This window comes from Bombus terrestris, chromosome 10, assembly GCF_910591885.1.
Source record: "Bombus terrestris chromosome 10, iyBomTerr1.2, whole genome shotgun sequence".
Lineage (NCBI taxonomy): Eukaryota > Metazoa > Arthropoda > Insecta > Hymenoptera > Apidae > Bombus > Bombus terrestris.
The window spans coordinates 7,309,915-7,329,066 of NC_063278.1; the positions used below are offsets into that span (position 1 = coordinate 7,309,915).

A 19,152-nucleotide genomic window follows, 5' to 3' on the forward strand; every position below is an offset into this window, starting at 1 on the left:
CATCGTGATTATTGGCCGTGCTTGGTCGAGCGTGCGCACCAGCACTCCTACTCCGGCGCACACAATAGCAAGGGATCATAATTACAAGAGAGCGTGTACTTTACTTGCTCGATCACACGGATGCGCAGAAGTGTGCGCAGAGCTTTAGTGTGAGCGGCCACCGATTGGTCGATCGACCACTTGCAGCCCTCTCATCTTCCATCTCCTTTCTACTCGCGCTTCTTCGCATATTTCTCACCCATTTCCATTCTCTATCCTCGTTTAATCTTCCCTGCACGGATGAGCATCTTCCTCTATATTTTATCTCACTCGCTCTCGCCGAATCTTTATGTTTCCTCTTATTCGCTCTCGTTGCGACGAGTATGCACGATCACGCACGCTTAAAACAAGAGTACACAGTAGGTGGGTACGTTCTTTCACGCACACACGCGTTCAATCACCAGAGATACGCTCTCTCCTTCTATGTTAATTCGTGTGTCGTACACGTACACGCGTAGAAGGAGTCTACTTACACGAGAGAGCAGGCGGGGGACCGCGTTCTAAAGGCTACGCTACTAGCCGGAGAGGAGATTTCTTATTTCTGCTCTGGTAAATCTGTCGCCCCAGTCAGTGAGGCAGCGAAGGGCGAGCCGCGCACCATTGACCGTGTCCGTGCTTCTTTTTTCGTCTCGTCTAGCCGCGACTCCGCCGTTACTGCCTTTCTCGTTCTCGCTGCCCCTTCCCTCCCCCTGCCCCTCTCTCTTGTTCCTCTTTTTCGTTTATGTGCACGTTTCTTCTTTTATAGGGCGAGTGCACACGGACACGGTACCGCGGACACCGGATTATTTACCGTTCAATTGTCGCGTTTTTCCGTGTACAGCCGCGAGAACGCCTTCAGTGTCCCCCTTCGGTGCGCGTGAATGAAGGACGACGAAGGAAGGCGGCGTGGCTCCCTTCACGCTCGTTACCACTCGATTCTTCCAGTGTTCTCCACCTTTCACCTGGCTCGCGCGTCCTTTCCGCATTCGCCCAAGTGACTTACCGATACCTCCTCGCCGAAGCTAATTACCCACGTACTCTGTTATTCGTTGTTACGCGTACGATAGGAGAATTTCAAGATCGCAAGATCGTTCGAGATTGGAGCGATCGGTTGCACGTATCGGTGGAAAATGTGAAGCGGGAGGGATGCTGATAGTCGAAGGAACACGGTTGGTGCACGGTGAACGCAGTGCAGACTTTATGAGATCGTTGCACGAGCTTTGGAAGCTATTGCCGAGATCGGTGAATCGAAAGATCGAATAAGCGAATCGCGCCATCGCAGCCTGGATAGTATAATTAAAGCGGAGAAAAGCTGAGTGAACGGGGCAAGGTCTGCGGGGCAGGAGGAACTGGAGGAACCGCGTTGCGCGTAGCCGACGGCTGCAAGGCTGCTCTTCCTCATGGATCCCATCGTGTTAGGTGAGAAATTGCTGTAACAATTCCCCCTTCGTGTTCATACCACACCGACAACGTAACTACGATTACGTAATGTACCTGTGAATCTTTTTTTAATAAACATTGCTGGATGTTGAGGAGAATTCATTGCTGGTTTGTTGGAACAGTTGGAACAGTCGAAGAAGAATTTGGTTTATGTCGCTGAAAATAGCTGGAGAATATGAGGAACGTATCTGCGGCAAATTATATTTCAACGATATTTGTTAAACCGTCTAATTATGTAACTAACGCGATCGAACGGTTGAAACTCGTACAAGCGGAACTTTCGAGCTTGTTGGATGCGAGAAACTTCGCTGGAAAGTTTTAGGACAGTTGTTACGTCTTCTCCGAAATTGTAAAACATTAAGAGATAGTCGACGTTCGTAACGATGCATCGAACACCGACGTTTCGCTAAAAATAAGAGATATGTTGCTGTATGTAGCTGTTACATTACATTGGCATAAACTTACGTTAGCGTCGCATGCCATAGGATTGATTTACCACGCTTGATACGTACTTTCGTCAAACTAACGTCTTACGTTAGCGTCACGTTATTTGTGTTTCGCGATTAATGGGACCATCGGCGTCTTATCTGCGGCGAAATTTCAAAGCGTGATGTAACGTTATATAGAGCGATGAATCGCGGGTGTCTCGATGCCGGTCTCCTAGCGAAACTCATTTTCTTCTCGTACGTTTTTGCCCGAATGCGACTGTTCGACGAGATGAAAGATCGAATCTCGATGGCGCGCGATGTGTTTGCATATGCCAATCAACTTCGACCTAATTGAATTTATAATTAAATGAGACGTGGCGCTTGGTTGTATCTTCGTGTGGCGCCGTCGCTCGCCACTTATTAATTTCAAGCGAATCGCGTACGATAATGAAATAGGTTGCCAGAATTATCTACCAACACGAGCGTATCTAAACACCGTGCACAGGCTCGTTTCGTTCGAATTTTTTGTTTACGATCGCTAGAATGCATCTAAATCTCTTCTATCGGCTCTGCCAGTCTCGGCAAACAACATTCGATCATTCCTCGATCGTACGTCATCGTTCAACGAGGCTTTCTGTTTCGTTTTCAATCATTTTTGCTCGAAAGAAATTTTAGACGATTCATTTACGAGAAACGCGTATCAACGACGATTTTCCGAAAGAAATTTGTTAACGGAGGAGGGCTCGTATTATAATTTTTGAATCCCAATCTCGCTCTTCTTTTTAACATACTTCTAACGCTTTTAACATACGCTTACAGTGGAAAATTATACAGCAACGATCCTTTCGTATTCTATTTTTCTCCAATAATTTTAGATCCAAAGAACTGGTAGCAGAGTTAAGGGGAAGAAATATGCGAAAACAGAAATTTATTTACTTATTTACTTGTTACATACGGGCGAAAGCGTACGCATCAGCGTACGCAAGCTGAATAGCGTGCTAACTTGGACAACCGATAGGATCGATAGGATTTACGAAAGCTTGAGCATAAATATAAATAATTGGCAAATGGTGGAATAATTCGCGCGAAAGATGCCACGAGTCGATCCATTCATAGAAAGTATACTGTACTCATTTCTCCAGAAACCTTTGACCTTGCTGGGTGCCGGATGCCCTCCTCGGCTGCTTATCGCTCTGCTTTCGATCTTTCTTCCTTTTTTTTTTCTTTTCCTTCTGAAAGTCTCGACCAGCCGTAGCAACCGTATATCGGGACTGGCCGTGGCCACGAAGCGTAGAACGAATCCGTTCGGTGTTTAATAATTATGTCAGCAGCGTTTTCTGGCTTGACGAATATCGAAGTGGACCGTCCTAACGAGACTGTTTCGCAGACGGTTCTCGGGGAGCGTGATCTATGCCACCAGATACCGGTGAAACGTCCAGCCAACTGCGCATTTCTGTTAACTAAACAGATCTTTGGAAATACGGAGAGAATTTCCTCTGATATATGTTATCGTAACGTTGGCTGTTATTACGCTATCCTCCGATTTCATCTTCTTCGATTAATTATTCTTGTCGCAACAAATCTGAAAAAATGTCTATTCCTTGTACAATGTCGATCGTACTGTACGTTGACGATATTGTCACTTCCAAAGGCAGTGGATGAAATCGATTTAATAAGAATTTTGTACATCTTACTTTGGCGATGATGTTTTCTCGAATGTTCACCGGGAAAGGTTCTTGAAATTGACTCTATTTTTCGTCGATTTCCGCAAGAGATTAATCCTCTTTTCGGTAGGATGAGTATCCGACAATCGCAAAAGTGTTGATCTTTTTTGGAGAACGTCTACGATAGAGGAATGACACGTCCGATCGACGACGCTGAACCGAGTGCACGATGACCTACATTTTGGTAACGCAGGATCATAAATCTCGATGATGTTCCACGTTTATTGTGACGCGCGAAACGCTGCCGATGACCTAGATCTATCGTTACCCTTGCAGCAATACCGATCTTTACACAGACGTATGGACGCGCGACATTATTTTGTACACGTACGAATTGCAGGCCAACCTATCCATCTTACTTACGCACAATTAGAAAATCTATTAACATGAGTGTTCCCCAAAAAGGATTCGATTAGGACGAAGACTTTGTGCAGGAAACATGGAATAAATTATAGGTACGAGTCGTGTTTTTCTCGATGATAAATGATAAATATACAGCCGGTTACGTTAATTCGTCGAAATAGGTCTGTACGATAAAGGAGCTTTAGATTTCAGGCTGAAAATCGTGGAAAACAGCGTTTCTCGCTATTTTCGATCGTTCGTAGCTCGTAGCAACGTTAACCGGTTCCAATGAAATTTTCAGCACGTACTATAGCGTAACTGGCATAAATCTACGAAACGTACCGTTTAATTTTTCATTGCGACATCGGATGGAAAAGTTGTAAAAGGCGACGTTTATTACCGCTGATCGATCGTAATTTTTCCGAAAGTTTCTTACGCGTCATTCAGCGCGCTAATTCTTCCAACTTCTCAAGGAAATCCAAGTGCTTCGATTCAATTTTAAAAATGTTATTCTGCTTCGAAGGGTATATTTTAAGACCGCGATGACCGTTGTGAAAGTCGGTAAAATTTCGCAGCGCGTGTAGAAAGAAGAACGATGGAAACCGAGGCGATGTTTGAGTCGGTTTAAAACGCCTGTGTTATCGGGCTCTGCTTTTTTCTCCAATGACGTTGACAATCTCTGAAGTCATTGACACCAATACAGCCGTAGCCACATGTACGGTTCAAGACCTCGATATGTAACCGCGGTACATTGGAAACGTATTTCGTAGATAAAACGACGTTTTATGTTCCTTTTGTATTACTTCACGCCTGTTTACGTGGGTGAGACATTACGGCGGACAATACAAATTTGTCATGGCACTTCGCAACGAACGATTGACCGTTAAACGATCCTCCGTTATTTTGCACTGATCGCGAACCGTTTCACAAAGCTATCTGTGGACGTTGAGATTCATCAATCGCGTTTAACAATGCTCGTAATGTGCACGCTGCTATCGACGTGGAATAATTAAGCGATTAATGCACTGGTCGGCTGATGCTTAATTCTTAACTGCTACTGTGGGGGTCCAGTTAGAATAGTATTGTTATACCTTCGCTTTAACGCCAGAACTATAGACCTGTAAATACGTCGTAGTGAAAATAAACAGGTATATTTCATTGTTGGACTGTCGATGTTTATGCAAATTCATATCTTACGAGGACAAAGATTTAGTTCACCTACTAAATATTATAAGAAATATACCATGAGGTACCATGAGGTCCAGACTAGTTAGAAACAATGATGTACTTTTGCTTTAACGCTAGGATATATAGATATATAGCAATAGATAAGATAGAACTCGTAACATAGAAGATTATGATTAAAATGAAAATATCAAATGTAGTGGGAATAAATGCGTATGTTTCGTTGTTAGGTTTCCGATATCTGCTTTTATGCAAATTAATAATACAAAGAGAAAGCTAAAAAATTAAAATTGATAAATTCTTACGAAGACAAAGATTTAGCTGGTCTGTATTAAATATTACGTAGACATTTCACGTAGTTCTTTTATAGACAACATTGGGAAAGATTTTCGCGTTAATTTGAATGAAAGGAGGATACTGTTCGACTCTGTAGTCCAAGTAGAAAGTCAGATTGTTCCCTATGAAAGATTCGACAGAACGTCTCGTGTATTATTGACACTGTCAGACCAACATGCAGTTACAGATTCATTAGCGTTCAATTAGTACCGTTTGTTCTAGTTAAATAAGGAAGCTAGCTTTTAAGGGTCCAGTTGACAAAGGACTGCTCAAATACTTGTGCTAGCTTCTGGAGTTGTCTCGAGCTACCTACCAACTGTTCTGTCTCTGACTTCCTTTCTCAGGGATGTTTCGAATCCTCTTTCATCCCTCTCAGAAGGTTTGAAAACTTCGCGACAATTTGCTTGTTAATTTCTCGACCCTTTTAAAGCTAATTTCCTAGCAGAACCTCCGTATTTGCTACAATGACTTTTGACTAAATTTAAAGCAAATTTGCTAACTACAAATTACAGGTTCCTAAAGGTTCGGCAAATACTCCGAACGCTCCTAAAACATCGTCGTATCGGACCGGTTCGTAAAATGTTTCATTTCGGATGTTTCATCGAATTTAATTGCAAGAACGTTAAAACATTGTCTTACGAAGTGAAGCTAAAACGATTATCTACCAATTACTATCTAAATACACCAAAATTGCATTTATCTAAATTCCTAACAAACTTAAAGGCTAATTCAAGCGATTTAAGCGTCGCGATATCGCTAAATACGTAAATAGTAGATTACCCAAAACGTAAGAGATGATATCTTCTTTTTTGCGACTGTTAAGCAACACTTTCATGTGTCTCTCTCGTTCTCAGAATTATATTTTCGGGATTACGGAACTTTCGGTAAAATGTTATTGGACGACGATCTCTTCGGTCATTTAAACGAACGGATATTAACGAATAAATTTGGAAACATAATCGACTCGTTGGTACGGTAAACGATGTGAACTATTAAACTATGTAAATATCTTAATTGGAATAAGAAACATATTTCTATTTATTTTGACATTTATATTATTTACTTAAGATAGTTAAATTTGATCCTATGCTTTTATTCGTATCAGGACACCTGCCTCGATTGATCTCGAAAGTTTGCTGATGTAAATCCTATTAGAAAGATTGAAGACGAATTAGGTCAGATATTGCAAAAAATCTGTTCAAAATCTGAATCCATATTATATAATCATCCACAGTTTATACATAACACGTGTCATTTGTAATATCTAATCTAACGTTTCACGCGAAACGATAACTCTTAAAGGTTTTGATAATTTTTCAATGATTTTTCTGATTCATTGAACTTGTCGCAAGCGTACCAATGCCTCTGTGAACGGAAACCTTTCACGAAAACCTCGATTCGCACGTACCTATAGGGATGAAAATTAAAAGCTGCGAATGAAAAGACGAAAGAATGTTTTCGACTGACGTTAACGAAGTTAATCCTCTGACTGTACCTCAGGTAATGTAGCGTGGATCGCGATTTGGCTATGAAAGCGTGGCAAGGTGGAACGTATCGTATGGACTATTAGATACGGCATATAGTCATCCACAAACAACGATCGTAAGGCGAAACGATCCGGAGATGTATCGTTGACAAGTTATTACTTGCACGATTTGGACGTGAAGTTTTGCATACTCGTCTCGTGATTCAAGATCCTGGCGGCCCGCCACAGGGGTTTCTTCTAATAGCCCATCCCAAAAACCTGTCGCGACTCTATAGCATTCAGAGTCGAGTAGCAATTTTCGTCTCGGCACAGAACATGCTTTCAATTACGGCTCGCTCTTCGTTTATATACTTCGGTATTCATCTTCACGGTCTTCGTCTTCTCTAGGAAAACTTAGCTCTCTCGATTCTGTCTTCGGTATATTATACAGAATGATGAATCATGCCAGAATAGACAAAACGATCGATCGATAAATTTCCTTAGAAATCTCAAAGGTAGACTCGCAAGTTTGCTAACTTCAAATTAGAAATTCCACGAGGTCTTGCGAATACGTACGTTTCTAAAACATCGTTTCATCGAACTGGATCGTAAAATCGTTTTATTTCGAGCGATGCTGCATTATTGGGCAGTTTCTGTGATTTTCGTTTTTGTTAGGTATATGGACAAAGTGTCTCGTATATCTGGTATTTTAATTCCTTTAGCCAATTTTCCGAACGCGCAGAGACTAAATTTGATGGAAGGGCAAGGTAGCTATTAATCATTTAGGCGAAAGGAATATTATTTGTTTAATTCAACGAAAATCGGGCCGCGTTTGAAGGATCTAAGTGAAAAAAGGGAACGTAATTTTCGGCGGAGCGCGTTTTTTGTTCGTCGATCGAATATATTTCGGTCCCACTGTCATCGCGTATTCCAGATGTGAGCCGGCCTCACGCACACGCGTGTGCGAGATAAATTTTGCACGCGTGTATTTTAGGGTGCGCGAAGAAAGGTACGGTCACTCGGAGGGAAAGGGAAGCCGAGTAGAAATCGCGCGGGAAACTTACAAATCTCTTCGTTAAGCGTTTAATGAATAAACCGAGTGCGTAATTTCGTGGACGAGAAGAGACGCTTTCAAAATCACGATTTAACTGCTGATTAAAAAGTTGAATCGTGCAGGCTCGAATTAACATTAAACGATCAGTATTATCGAGCGTGGTTGAAAGCTGAGCTTAAAGTTCAAAGGAAATGGTTGGATATTTAAAAGGAACATAAACGTCACGGTGAAACATTTTGAAGAGTAGAGTTGCTTGACGAGATAATCGTGTTTCGTTAGCAGAGGAATCAGAGAGTTCGATTGAAAATCATCGTAACACTCGGTTTGCTCGGCAGCCGCATGTGGAAATCGGCAGAGCTATGATGAAACTATGTTCGACGAGGTCAAACGGGGTTATCATGAAAAATGTACCGCGATTAGCATATAATTAATTTCCTCGTGCATCGAGTTGCATAAATTTCACGCTTATAAATAGACTCTCTGCTAATCGACGAAAAAAATTCAAAATCCGTTCTTTCGATGTCGGGATCTGACGAGTTTTTTTTTCTTGAAGAGTTCGCGAAAAATATATTCCTGGCATATATAAATTAACCATTCGCGATAACGTGACATGATTTACGATTTATATTACTTGCATGTAACTGCGTGTATTGCTATACTTGGATCGAACGCGATAGACGATTCGATTACAATTCCCAGTTTTTAGATTATGCGAAATCCCGTTCGAATTATTGAGAATCTTTTCGATTTCACAGCAGAATCGAAGAAAAGTAACAGAGGTTTGCGAACTAACGCGCTGTTATACGACGAGTCGGAAGCACATGTTCAACGCTCTTTTGTTAATTATTAACATTATGGCTGCGTAAGAGGTGGCACATAGGTCCTAACAATTCTATTTGGCCAGTGCCCAGGTTATGAGGCCTCTGGAAATAATGATGAAACATGACAGGACTATTTTCAACGTCTGCGGATTCAACGTGAGCACGTGTTATAAATCTATGCTCGTGCATCGACTCGGTATTCCGCTAAGTATTTCGGCTAAATATCAAGATTCACGACCCTTCAGAATATTCTCCATTCCATGAAACGATCTCGCGAATCCTAACTAGCTCCGCGACTCCACCTCGTTAACTATCCTTTCGTTAATTTAATTAATTACAGAACGTTCTACGCTGGCGATGAGACCAAGTTCAATGCGTAGTAGTACGAATACGAGTCAGTTTCTAGTACAAAGGTCTCGCTTTATGACATTCTATTGTTAATCGTAGGAGATTATGTTCCGCTTTATTTGAATCGATTCCGAATATCAACACGAGTGGCTGTAGAGTTCGAGAACGTACATGTACTTATGACTACTTGGACACTTTGATTAGATTTGAAGGAAACCTAAACTGCTAATAAATTTGAAAGGAATTTTATAAAAATGATAGGTCGAGTAGTGAAAGACAGAAACTAAATATTAGGGATATCATTGGATATTGTTCAATAGAAAGCTGAAGCGAATAGAAAGCTACCACAAGGATATCGACAACTAATCTTCTACTTAAAGTACTTACAAAACTTCGAATTTATCTAATCGAAATCCTCTTATGTTCGAAAGCAACGTTTCCATTTGTCAACTTCCATATAAACAGTTCGAACCTATTTTCTTCCAAAATATTCGTTAAATAAGCCTACCTTCTAACGATGTATGGAGCTGGATGGAAAAGATCGAAGCAAGGAATGTAGATCTGATTGTTTCGTATAAACTGAATGCAAAGGTAGAGATGGGCAGGCGTATTGGCCGAAAATGTCACATAAATACAAATAAAAGAACACAGTAACGCGTGAAGGCGAGCGATACAGAGCAGTGCTATCCAGTGCTGTACCACTGTATTCGATGGATTTCGAGCCAAAACTTGCTCCAGATCGTTTCAGACCGTTTCAACTTGTTCCACGTTCACGGTGTAAAACGAAGAACCTTTAATCTTCGACACGGCGCGGCGTTTGCGTTGGAAGGAACTAATCAGTGACATGTGGGCGCCGGGGTGCAGACGAGCGCGGAAATTAAACGAAAGATCCGTTTCTATAAAAGAGGAGCGAGAGGCCGACAAAGGGGATAGGCAGAGGGGTCGATAATTAGCGAGTGAGAATGGTAGACAAACACTGGTCGCGTTTCGGGCATCTATGTAAGCGGAACACGTGTTTTCGAGGGTGACACTGACATCCATCACTCGTCCGGTGTACGCCCACATCACGGACTCGCGCGTCCGTCGTTCAACTTTTCTACTTATACACCAGCAGCGCGCACCAGCCGATTTTTGCTGCTTCTTTTATCCGCGACAATTTGTTCCGCCTCCCCGGTATCGTTTTCGCAAATTTCCAGCTACCAAATTAGTCGATCCTTCCCTCGTCGTCGTCTCGCCGGCTCGCTGCTTTTTATCGTTTTCTTCTTCGTTCCTTGGAAAACGAAGCGTGCATGCCACGAGAAATAATTGGAGGATCGTTTACGGTTTACACGAATAACAACATATATAGCTGCGAGCGAGATCGAAGAGATTTAGGACCACGTGCGAGACGAGTTAGGACCATGTTTCACTTTTTCAGTTGCGCGTCGTAAACGTCAAATTGTCGTTAGCTGTCCACGTTATTACCGAATCTGTGTAAAAGCTCGTGCACTGATCTATTTGATACATTGCTATACTGTGTCGTGCAAGCTATATTGCTACATAAATTGTAGTATGTCATGCTAGAGTTGAACGTTATTGAAAATATCTGGAACCTATTCAAATTATGATTCGAAGGGAAAATTTCAAAATGTTTGGCAAAATAACGAGAACATAAATTACCCGATACGACAGCTCATGTGGAACGTATCTGAAATGTTACGAATTGCAATCCAAGCGGCAGAAGTACAAATTGTTAACATATAAAAGTACCTATACTCGATTTCTCGAAGCTCGTTCTATGAACTTACATAAATTGAAGGCAACCTATCTCTATAAAGGTATCATATACCTTTGGTCCGCATGGTTTTCGATCAATCGACCATTCAACGTAATGTCCGTGTCACGGTTTGACGTTATCAATTATGCCTGGACTCGCGCTATCAATCTCGATCACGAGCATGACGTCGACTTCCATCGTTTCTCTAATATAACCCACGATTGTGGTAAAATCGTCTGTTAACTTATAAAGCTTCCGTTGATTCGCTTGTGATTCATTTCATTTTCTTTCCCTTTCTTCCCTTTTCTCCTGCGTCTACGCGAAGAACCGCTCAAATTTCTCGGATCCCGCGAATCGAGGTGGAATATATCGTCGTAGGAAGATCGAGTGGACGCATACGTCTGCGAATCGCGCGCGTGGAACCAACGATCTGGCCATTTCACGCGCGCACACGCGCGTGAACGTCGCGGCGCACGCAATATTATTAGACTTTTTCTCCGGTCTACGGTGATAAATGGCCGACATCAAAGGGTCCGACGCGTGTAGTCATTTTACACGCGTGTAATACACGTATTCATCGTTGAGGAGGGTGAACCGTGCACGCGTGTGTGTCTGCACACATGCTCTGCACCCGGAGGATCTCTTTCCCATTCGGGACATTCTTCTTTTTCTCTGATACTGTCAACTGAGGAACATTGACGGTGTAGAGTTTATTAACATTCATAGGTATGAGCTCGTACGCTTTAACGTTTACAATTCGTCGCTCCGGTTCTTAAGCCTGATTCGTACCAGCGGTCAAAGTTACGGTCGGATCACGATCGATCAAACGCTTGCCCTCGGTGTTCTTTTTCGATTGTTGACCGCATTGACCGCCGTTTTTATTGCTAGTATATCGATGCCATGGTCAACAGATTTTCGCTTGAGCCGATCGTACCGCCTACTGTGAATGCTCTCCTTGAATTACGTATATAGCGATTTTGACCGACGGTTGACTCGATGTGATCTGACCATACCGTGATCGCTAGTGTGAATCAAGCTTAAAGATATTCGTAGCGCGACGACATCCCTCGAAAGTAAAACACGCTGAGGCTCGAAAGCCATATTCTTCGCGTATGTCTAAGATTCCATCCCTAGAAAGAAATTTCTTGGCTGTTTGCACTTCCTACACGCATACACTAAGAAATAATTCAGAAATGGACAGAATGATAACTTTGTATTATAACATAAAGATATTTTGCACGCCGAAATTACTGATGTTATATATTCAACAATTACTTTTATTCGAAACTGGCGAGGTCGGAGCTGCACTTGAAAAAGAAGGATTCCTCTAGTCGTTTTACAGAACATAGATGTTAGTTTCCTAACAACTTTGTGAAACCGGTTTTTCCGTAATTGATCAAAAAGTCAGTTTTCCAGCGATCTTACTCCCATTACGTGTTAAAGCTTTCAACTTTGAAGATGAATATCTCCAGCACTATAAACTGGCACTATAAACAACTATAAACTGGCAAAACTTGTTGCGAATTTGTATTCTTTATACCAACGAGGCATATGTGGATCGGTCAATTACATTTCAATCGATAGAATTGTTACAATAAGAAGGTAGCTTCATTTTCCAGTAATTCGGGAGAACCAGCAAGAACCGATTCAAAATCAATCAAAAGCATGTCACTTTTATCGAAGGTGAAACATATTCACAGGCAATTAATATTCATTGTAACAATACTGAAAGACGAAATTCTTCTCCATATGCTTTACAAAGAAATCAATGTATTGTGCAATGTCTAAATTGGTTTATAAGATTTCGATATTTGTCTTCTCGAATCTAGTATGTTTTCGTTCCTGTTATCGGGTGGACTTACAAGCTGGTAGACTTAGGGAGAAACCTATAAACCGCCGAGAATTTATTGCCGACCCTTATTGGATTTCTAGAGCTTAGGTCCTTTAAGACTCGAGGAGCAAGAAAAATATTTCCCTTAGATCGCATAAAAAAAAGAAACATTTCGTTGAACGTAAGGTGTGCTATTAACAATCGCGAAGATAATAATTGTTTTACATTTTCGTTACTTATAAAGGCGAGAAGTTAGAACAAATATTCCTATTTCTTAAATAATCAGGCTCCATATCTCGCAGCCTAGAAATTTTAACTATCAACGTCTCTGTCTTATCCGACAGATTTTTAATTCCACTTCACTTCCAATTCTATCGCGAGCGTAATCTCGATTCGGCGAGTTGTCGACGGTTTCGTGGGAACAGCTCTAGAGCCAAGGGAATTCATCGTAATTATAAATCTATCATGCGAGCGGTTTATCCCTTCATTAATTACTCACCTATAGAAGAGAGCCGACGAGGAGCACGCATAAACCACGGGGCTTGTCTTCCGTTTAACGAGCCCGCGCTGCTCCCTCGCGATCGAACGGTTCGCCGGCAAAAAGACGGAGTTTTAATGTAACGCGGGTCATTAAGTCCAAATCGTTGGAGTTTAACGGGCCACGTCGGGGTCGTTCCACGAATCGGCGATCCGCTGAAAAACTCGCTCCTTTTAGCGGGGTGATTCTTCGAAAATCGCCTCCTCGTTTGTCTTTCGATTAAAACCGGAGAGCTTTTTCTGGATTAAAGATAATATTTGCCAACCTGTCGACGGTGGATAAAAATTACGTCGTGTGTATAACTCGTGTAACTAACTTGCGCTAACTCGAAAAATAATCAAATTATCGTAAAGGTATTAAAATCGGAACACCCTCGTCTTTGAAACGCTTTATTAATACGATAACTGGATAGATAAGACGAAGAAAGTCCAATGCTAAAAAACGATCACGGCTATGAGCTCGCTCAAAACTTTCTTCGTCTACGTTCTCCAGAAGAACGGAGACGCATTGACGATCTTATCTTCCTGTTTAAATTTATTAACAGAAAAATGAACTGTTTTAATCGTTCGTATATACCATATCTAATATAAAATATAACGATCTAATATAAATCTAACATCAAGTAAAATGCGACTCAATGACCCTTCCAGACCTTTCCTCTCCGCTTTTTTCACAAAATTACTACACAGCTAACTTACTTTACCCTGATCCGTCCAATAGAACGTGTATATACACAGCAATGAAATACTTAACTTCGTAGACTTTCTTCCTGAATCTTCCAAACTCTTCAAAACTTCCATTCTACGTGTTCTTAATTACAATCGCCAAAATTATATCGTTGTTTTTATGTAATCCTCTAAACTACACGATAATAATGTCTTATTCGCCTTTACTGCTCTACATCGAGTACGTGAAGTATTGTAGCTATAATCTGCAATAGAGCATTTTCCATGTATAAATAGATAAATAAATAGATGGATAAATAAGTAAATATCTATCAGCGAACAGCGAAAGAAACGATAGTCGCACCATTGAAAATTACTTGAAGCATCGTAAATTGTAAAACAAACTTGCCCCCGCGTAAATTGATAGAGGATCGTTGATGGTGGAAACGTGGCGTAAAGGGCGCGTGTTTCGCGCCTCTGCCAAGAAGCCGCCATTACGGGGAGATCGAGGGGATGTGGAAAAGGGGGACGAAGAAAAAAAAAAATGGTGGCCGGTGGCCGCGCAAAAACGCGTCTCTACGGTCGGCGGCGTCGCCGACGAAACTCTTCTTCCAGGAATCACGGAGGCATCGTAGAGCCCTCCTTTCCGCCGCGGTTTTCTTATTTATTCCTCTTCTCCGTAACGCGTACGTCAGCTCGGCGTTCGCGTAGAAAAGAGAGACGATGGGTAGGGAATATGGAGACCGACGTAACCGAAGGGAGAAAGGGCCAAGCCACATAAATTTTGCCCCCTCCATGCACGGAGGAAAGTACGCTCGCGTTCCTCGATGACGACTTCGTACTTCCTTCACGGATATCCGTTCACCTCTCTATTTCTACTGCACGCCACTTCAAATAGATGCAAAATGAAGAAAGAAGCTTTCGATCCTCGACATCAAAGAACCTGGAAGATGTCAACGCATTAACGTTTTTGCACTCGAGAAGACATCTGTTTGCGAAAAGGAGGACGTTCAATTCCTTTTGGTTTTCGTTCTCGTTTACGTTTGTTTCGTGTCGATCGTAAAGTAATATAGAACGAGGTATTCGCATATCGGCGAAAAATTCTATTTCGAGCATCGCCTATATATCCGCTGCGTTTTCCTGAATAATGGAAAATTAACGTGCTCGCCGGCAGTCCTAACAACACTTGAGCATCGGTCTCTCGAGTTAAAGATAGCTCTCTTATTATTCTCGTGACGGGTTGTTGTCTTTGCTTACCGGAGAATGGAATTTAGGTGGGTTTGGAACGTAGTTAGGGGCAATTGCTAGGGCATTGCTTCGCTAATTAAGGGTTGTTACAGACGAGCTCGGCCGAGTAGAGGCAACCGACGTACATCTGCATCTCATTAAAACCCAACCCAGGCGCCAGGTGTAAGGCTCGATGCGAAGTATATTATAGTGGCGTTATTTAGTAGTCTAACCCGTCGAATCGATGCGAGATTACTCGCTCGTTTTACGCTCCAACGTAACGTAAAATTATCCATGGCTTTCCCTTCGCAACGATTTTATAAGTCGACGTCGCGTTGCTGTTTCCGCGAATCGGAACGCGAGATTCAAATTGAGAAACGGGGTGTCACGTATCCGAAATAAGAGGACCGAATGAAGCAGAAATTTATTAAGAGTTTTATGGTCCCGGAGGGTCGCGACGTAATCAACCACGTTTTAAAAAGACGACCGACCCAAGGTAGCTGCCTAATTTTTCTTCCACTGCTTCCAACCGTTCTTCGACAACAACGAAGACGACCAGAGTTAATACGCAAGTGATGAGAACTTGCTCTCGATGTGTTCGCTCTCTTCCGATATAAATGAAGAAAATCTTTATTTTTAAGCTAATGCCCTCAGACGATCAACAATTGTTGGACGATATTGTACTGACAATATGTACACGTTGATCCTTTTAGTTGAGAACCTTGAAATATTTATATATAGATATAGCAATGATAGTCTGAGGGCAGCCTAAGATTGTACAACGAATGTTCCACCGCCGGAGAGTAATTTGAAGAAACAACAGCTACAAATAAAATTTCTATATCGAGTCTGGTCGTCTCGAGTCGATCGCTATTATAGTTACCAAAAGTTAATGTACCGTTCGACGTTGTTTACGGACAGAGAGTAACGGCAGCGAACTCGGTGCAGATCAGCAGCAGCAACAGCAGCAACAGCCCCATCAACAACAGCAGCAGCAACAGTACGGCGAGGTGAACCAATTAGGGGGTGTGTTCGTAAATGGCCGACCCTTGCCAAATGCGGTCAGGTTGCGAATAGTGGAGCTTGCACAGCTGGGCATCAGGCCGTGCGACATCTCGCGGCAGCTGCGAGTCAGCCATGGTTGTGTCAGCAAGATCTTGGCCCGGTACCACGAGACAGGCAGCATACTGCCTGGCGCGATCGGTGGCAGCAAACCCCGTGTCACCACCCCGAAGGTGGTCCAGTATATCAAACAATTGAAACTGAAGGATCCTGGTATCTTCGCTTGGGAGATCAGGGATCGTTTGTTGTCGGATGGCGTGTGCGACAAATACAACGTGCCATCGGTGAGCAGCATCTCGAGGATATTGAGGAACAAGGTCGGCGCGGCGACCGCGATTCATCATCATCCCCATCATCCGGCGCATCATCACCATCATCATCATTTGTACGCGGCCGCGGCCGCGGCTGGAGCCGCCCTTTGTCCTGTCCCGTATCCGCCGACGCCTTATCACGCAACGCCGCCGCCCGCTGTAACGCATCATCACCATCATCATCATCATCAAGGTTGGTAGCCTCAATGATCTCGCGACTTCTTGTTCTTCTTCCTCGAGCGAGAACTTTCTGCGATTTTCAGTTTCCCGCGTTCGCATTGATCCGCGTTGTATTAGATAATTATATCAACGATATATGTACATGAATACATAGATACGTATAGGTATCAGACGTGCCATTATCGATAACACTTAAAGGCTATCGTGGTGGAAGTTTCACCCCGTCTTCGTGTTACTTAGTTGATATTGTTGTTATTCGATCGAGTAGCATTTATTCGACTCGGGTGATTTCTGAGATAAAATGGACCGCACTGGGTGAAATTTCGTCCCTCGTAGTATCAACGTGATTCCCTGATAGCTTTCAAGAGTTGCATTCGGAGCAAAGTTCTCGCTCGAGACGCCAACCTACCGGGCACGGTACGTGACACATTGGTGGAAGAACACAGTAGGTGTGGCACCTCCTCTCTCTTCGTATCCCGATACGACAGAGAGGAGGAACAAAAACACAAACCTGTCCAAAAAAGAAAACTTCGTTCTCCACCAGCGCAACTTGAAGTGTGCGTTTAGTTCTAGCAGCGAGCTCGCGGGATATCAGGCAACAGTCGCGTCTCTTTCTTCCATCCTGATACGAACGCTGAATAATCGAATTCGAACGAACCTCTCCATACCAATTTGGTACCGGTGCGTTTCCAGTTGGGCCGACGACGCCGGGCAAGCTGTCACCGTCTTCCCCGACCGCTATTCATCCCGGTGTCGGCCATCAGACGGCTACTTCCGTCGGTCTACAGTGGCCGAGTTCTCACACGGTTCACGACATCCTCGCCACCAGCTGCAACTTGATCAATTCGCAGTCGTCTCCGTCGCCAACGTCGCCATTGTGCGCTACGGTGAACAATAATCATCACCACGGTCACCACCATCATCATCAGAGCAACGACAACGCTGCCAGCAACAATAACAACGAGGAAACCGGCGGTTACCATCATCCGCACCACCATCACCATCATCAGCAGTATTACGCGTCGGCTCTGTACCATCATCATCATCACCATTCGGACACCGTGACCCCCGTGGCAACCACGTCACCGGTTCTCACTGTACAGTCGATCATGATGCAGTCGTCGGCGACCAACAGTCAACCAGCTAGTCCCTGTAATTGAAACGATCGTGACGTTAGATAGGATTTTATCGGATAGTAAACGCGAGTGGTGGAAAGACTAAGTAACTGAATCGTGGTATAAGACATACACATAGTGGTTGCATATGTATCCATGAGTTAATAATCGATATGTAATTAAGGAAAAGGACGATCGAAACGATGAAAGTAAGTGGTTGTAAGTGAGAATAAAGACAAGAAATATAGGAATAGAGAAAGAGATACGAATAAGTACCTAATGGGGTGTGGCTGGCAATAACGGTATATCATCTCACCAGTATTATATATTTTTATCGTCATTTGCCAAGAGTGCCTTCCTTCGAGTGCCATAAAGAAAATTGTACGTTCGTTATTATTCGTGAAACGGACTGTGAGAGAAGACGATCGAGATTGTTGCAACTTTTGAAAAAAGGATTTGCACGTTACTCGTGGAACCTGCGAATACTGTTTTAATCGTCTACCTTGTTTTATTTTTTCTTTTTTTTTTTTTTTGTATGTTTGTTCAAAACTTTGCGTAGATTTAAAGATATAATCGTTAAGGAAAGAAGATCGTTTATTCCCAGCGAAGCGAGATTTACGTTCGAGAAAAACTCCCCCGTTAAATTGGGAGGATGCTGTCGATATTATTTAACTGACAAACATGTACGATCGTGTCACGATCGTGCGATTATAGTCCTCTGCCATGCTTTTTTATGGAATGCAACTTTTGTCATTGGGAAATATATATTTTCCGTCAAGTTAAACAACGAACTTACGTACTTCTTTTCCTTCTTTCAATCTTTTTCCATCCATACTTCGAAATCGAAGAGGAAAATCTGCAAAGGACCAAGGTACCTGGTATGTATTAAACAAATTTGTTAATCTCGCGTAAAATATAAGTATGACGAGATTTAAGTCTTTCTATAGTCTCTGTAGTTATTACAAATACACGAGTGCCTTGAATGAAATTAACACTAATTCTCGATAATTACATAGCCGTCTATTTTCGTGATACGACTTTAGATGCACATAATAACGCGTATTATCTTCTACGTGTAACAAATACCACGCGAGTCGGTAGCATCTATCAGCGTTGATCTGAGACAACGAAAAGATCGATCTGATAACAAGGTATCTCAGACGAACTGTCTCTTTGCACGGCGGCTTCGTTATAATTCACCGAAAATTTTTCGCCCTCCGACGTTAATTTACTTCCTAGCTCACGGCTCAGTTGGCACGCTGAAGAGTTCGAGAATACAACGGTGCTTTAGATGTCCTACAACTTC

The 19,152-nt window shown here is 42.6% G+C and overlaps 1 protein-coding gene across 2 annotated transcripts; it reads left to right on the forward strand.

Annotated features, from left to right (window-relative positions):
* Window positions 1–438: 438 nt before the first annotated feature.
* LOC100644449 (paired box protein Pax-1) lies at window positions 439–18,627 on the forward strand. Of its 2 annotated transcripts, none has more exons than XM_048409235.1 (3): window positions 439–1,437; window positions 16,127–16,744; window positions 17,425–18,627. In XM_048409235.1, the coding sequence occupies exons 1-3, from the start codon at window positions 1,419–1,421 to the stop codon at window positions 17,889–17,891; spliced, it is 1,104 nt and encodes a 367-aa protein (XP_048265192.1). In that variant the 5' UTR covers window positions 439–1,418; the 3' UTR covers window positions 17,892–18,627. The 2 variants fall into 2 exon arrangements, with proteins under 2 accessions (XP_048265192.1, XP_012168436.2); XM_012313046.3 differs by having other exon boundaries at window positions 441–1,437; window positions 16,100–16,744.
* The last annotated feature ends 525 nt before the right edge of the window (window positions 18,628–19,152 follow it).

Excerpts from the sequence above, each read along its gene's own strand:
- LOC100644449 (XM_012313046.3), top strand. Across the intron at positions 16,745-17,424 it reads CCATCATCATCATCATCAAG|TTGGGCCGACGACGCCGGGC; the intron begins GTTGGTAGCCTC and ends GTGCGTTTCCAG.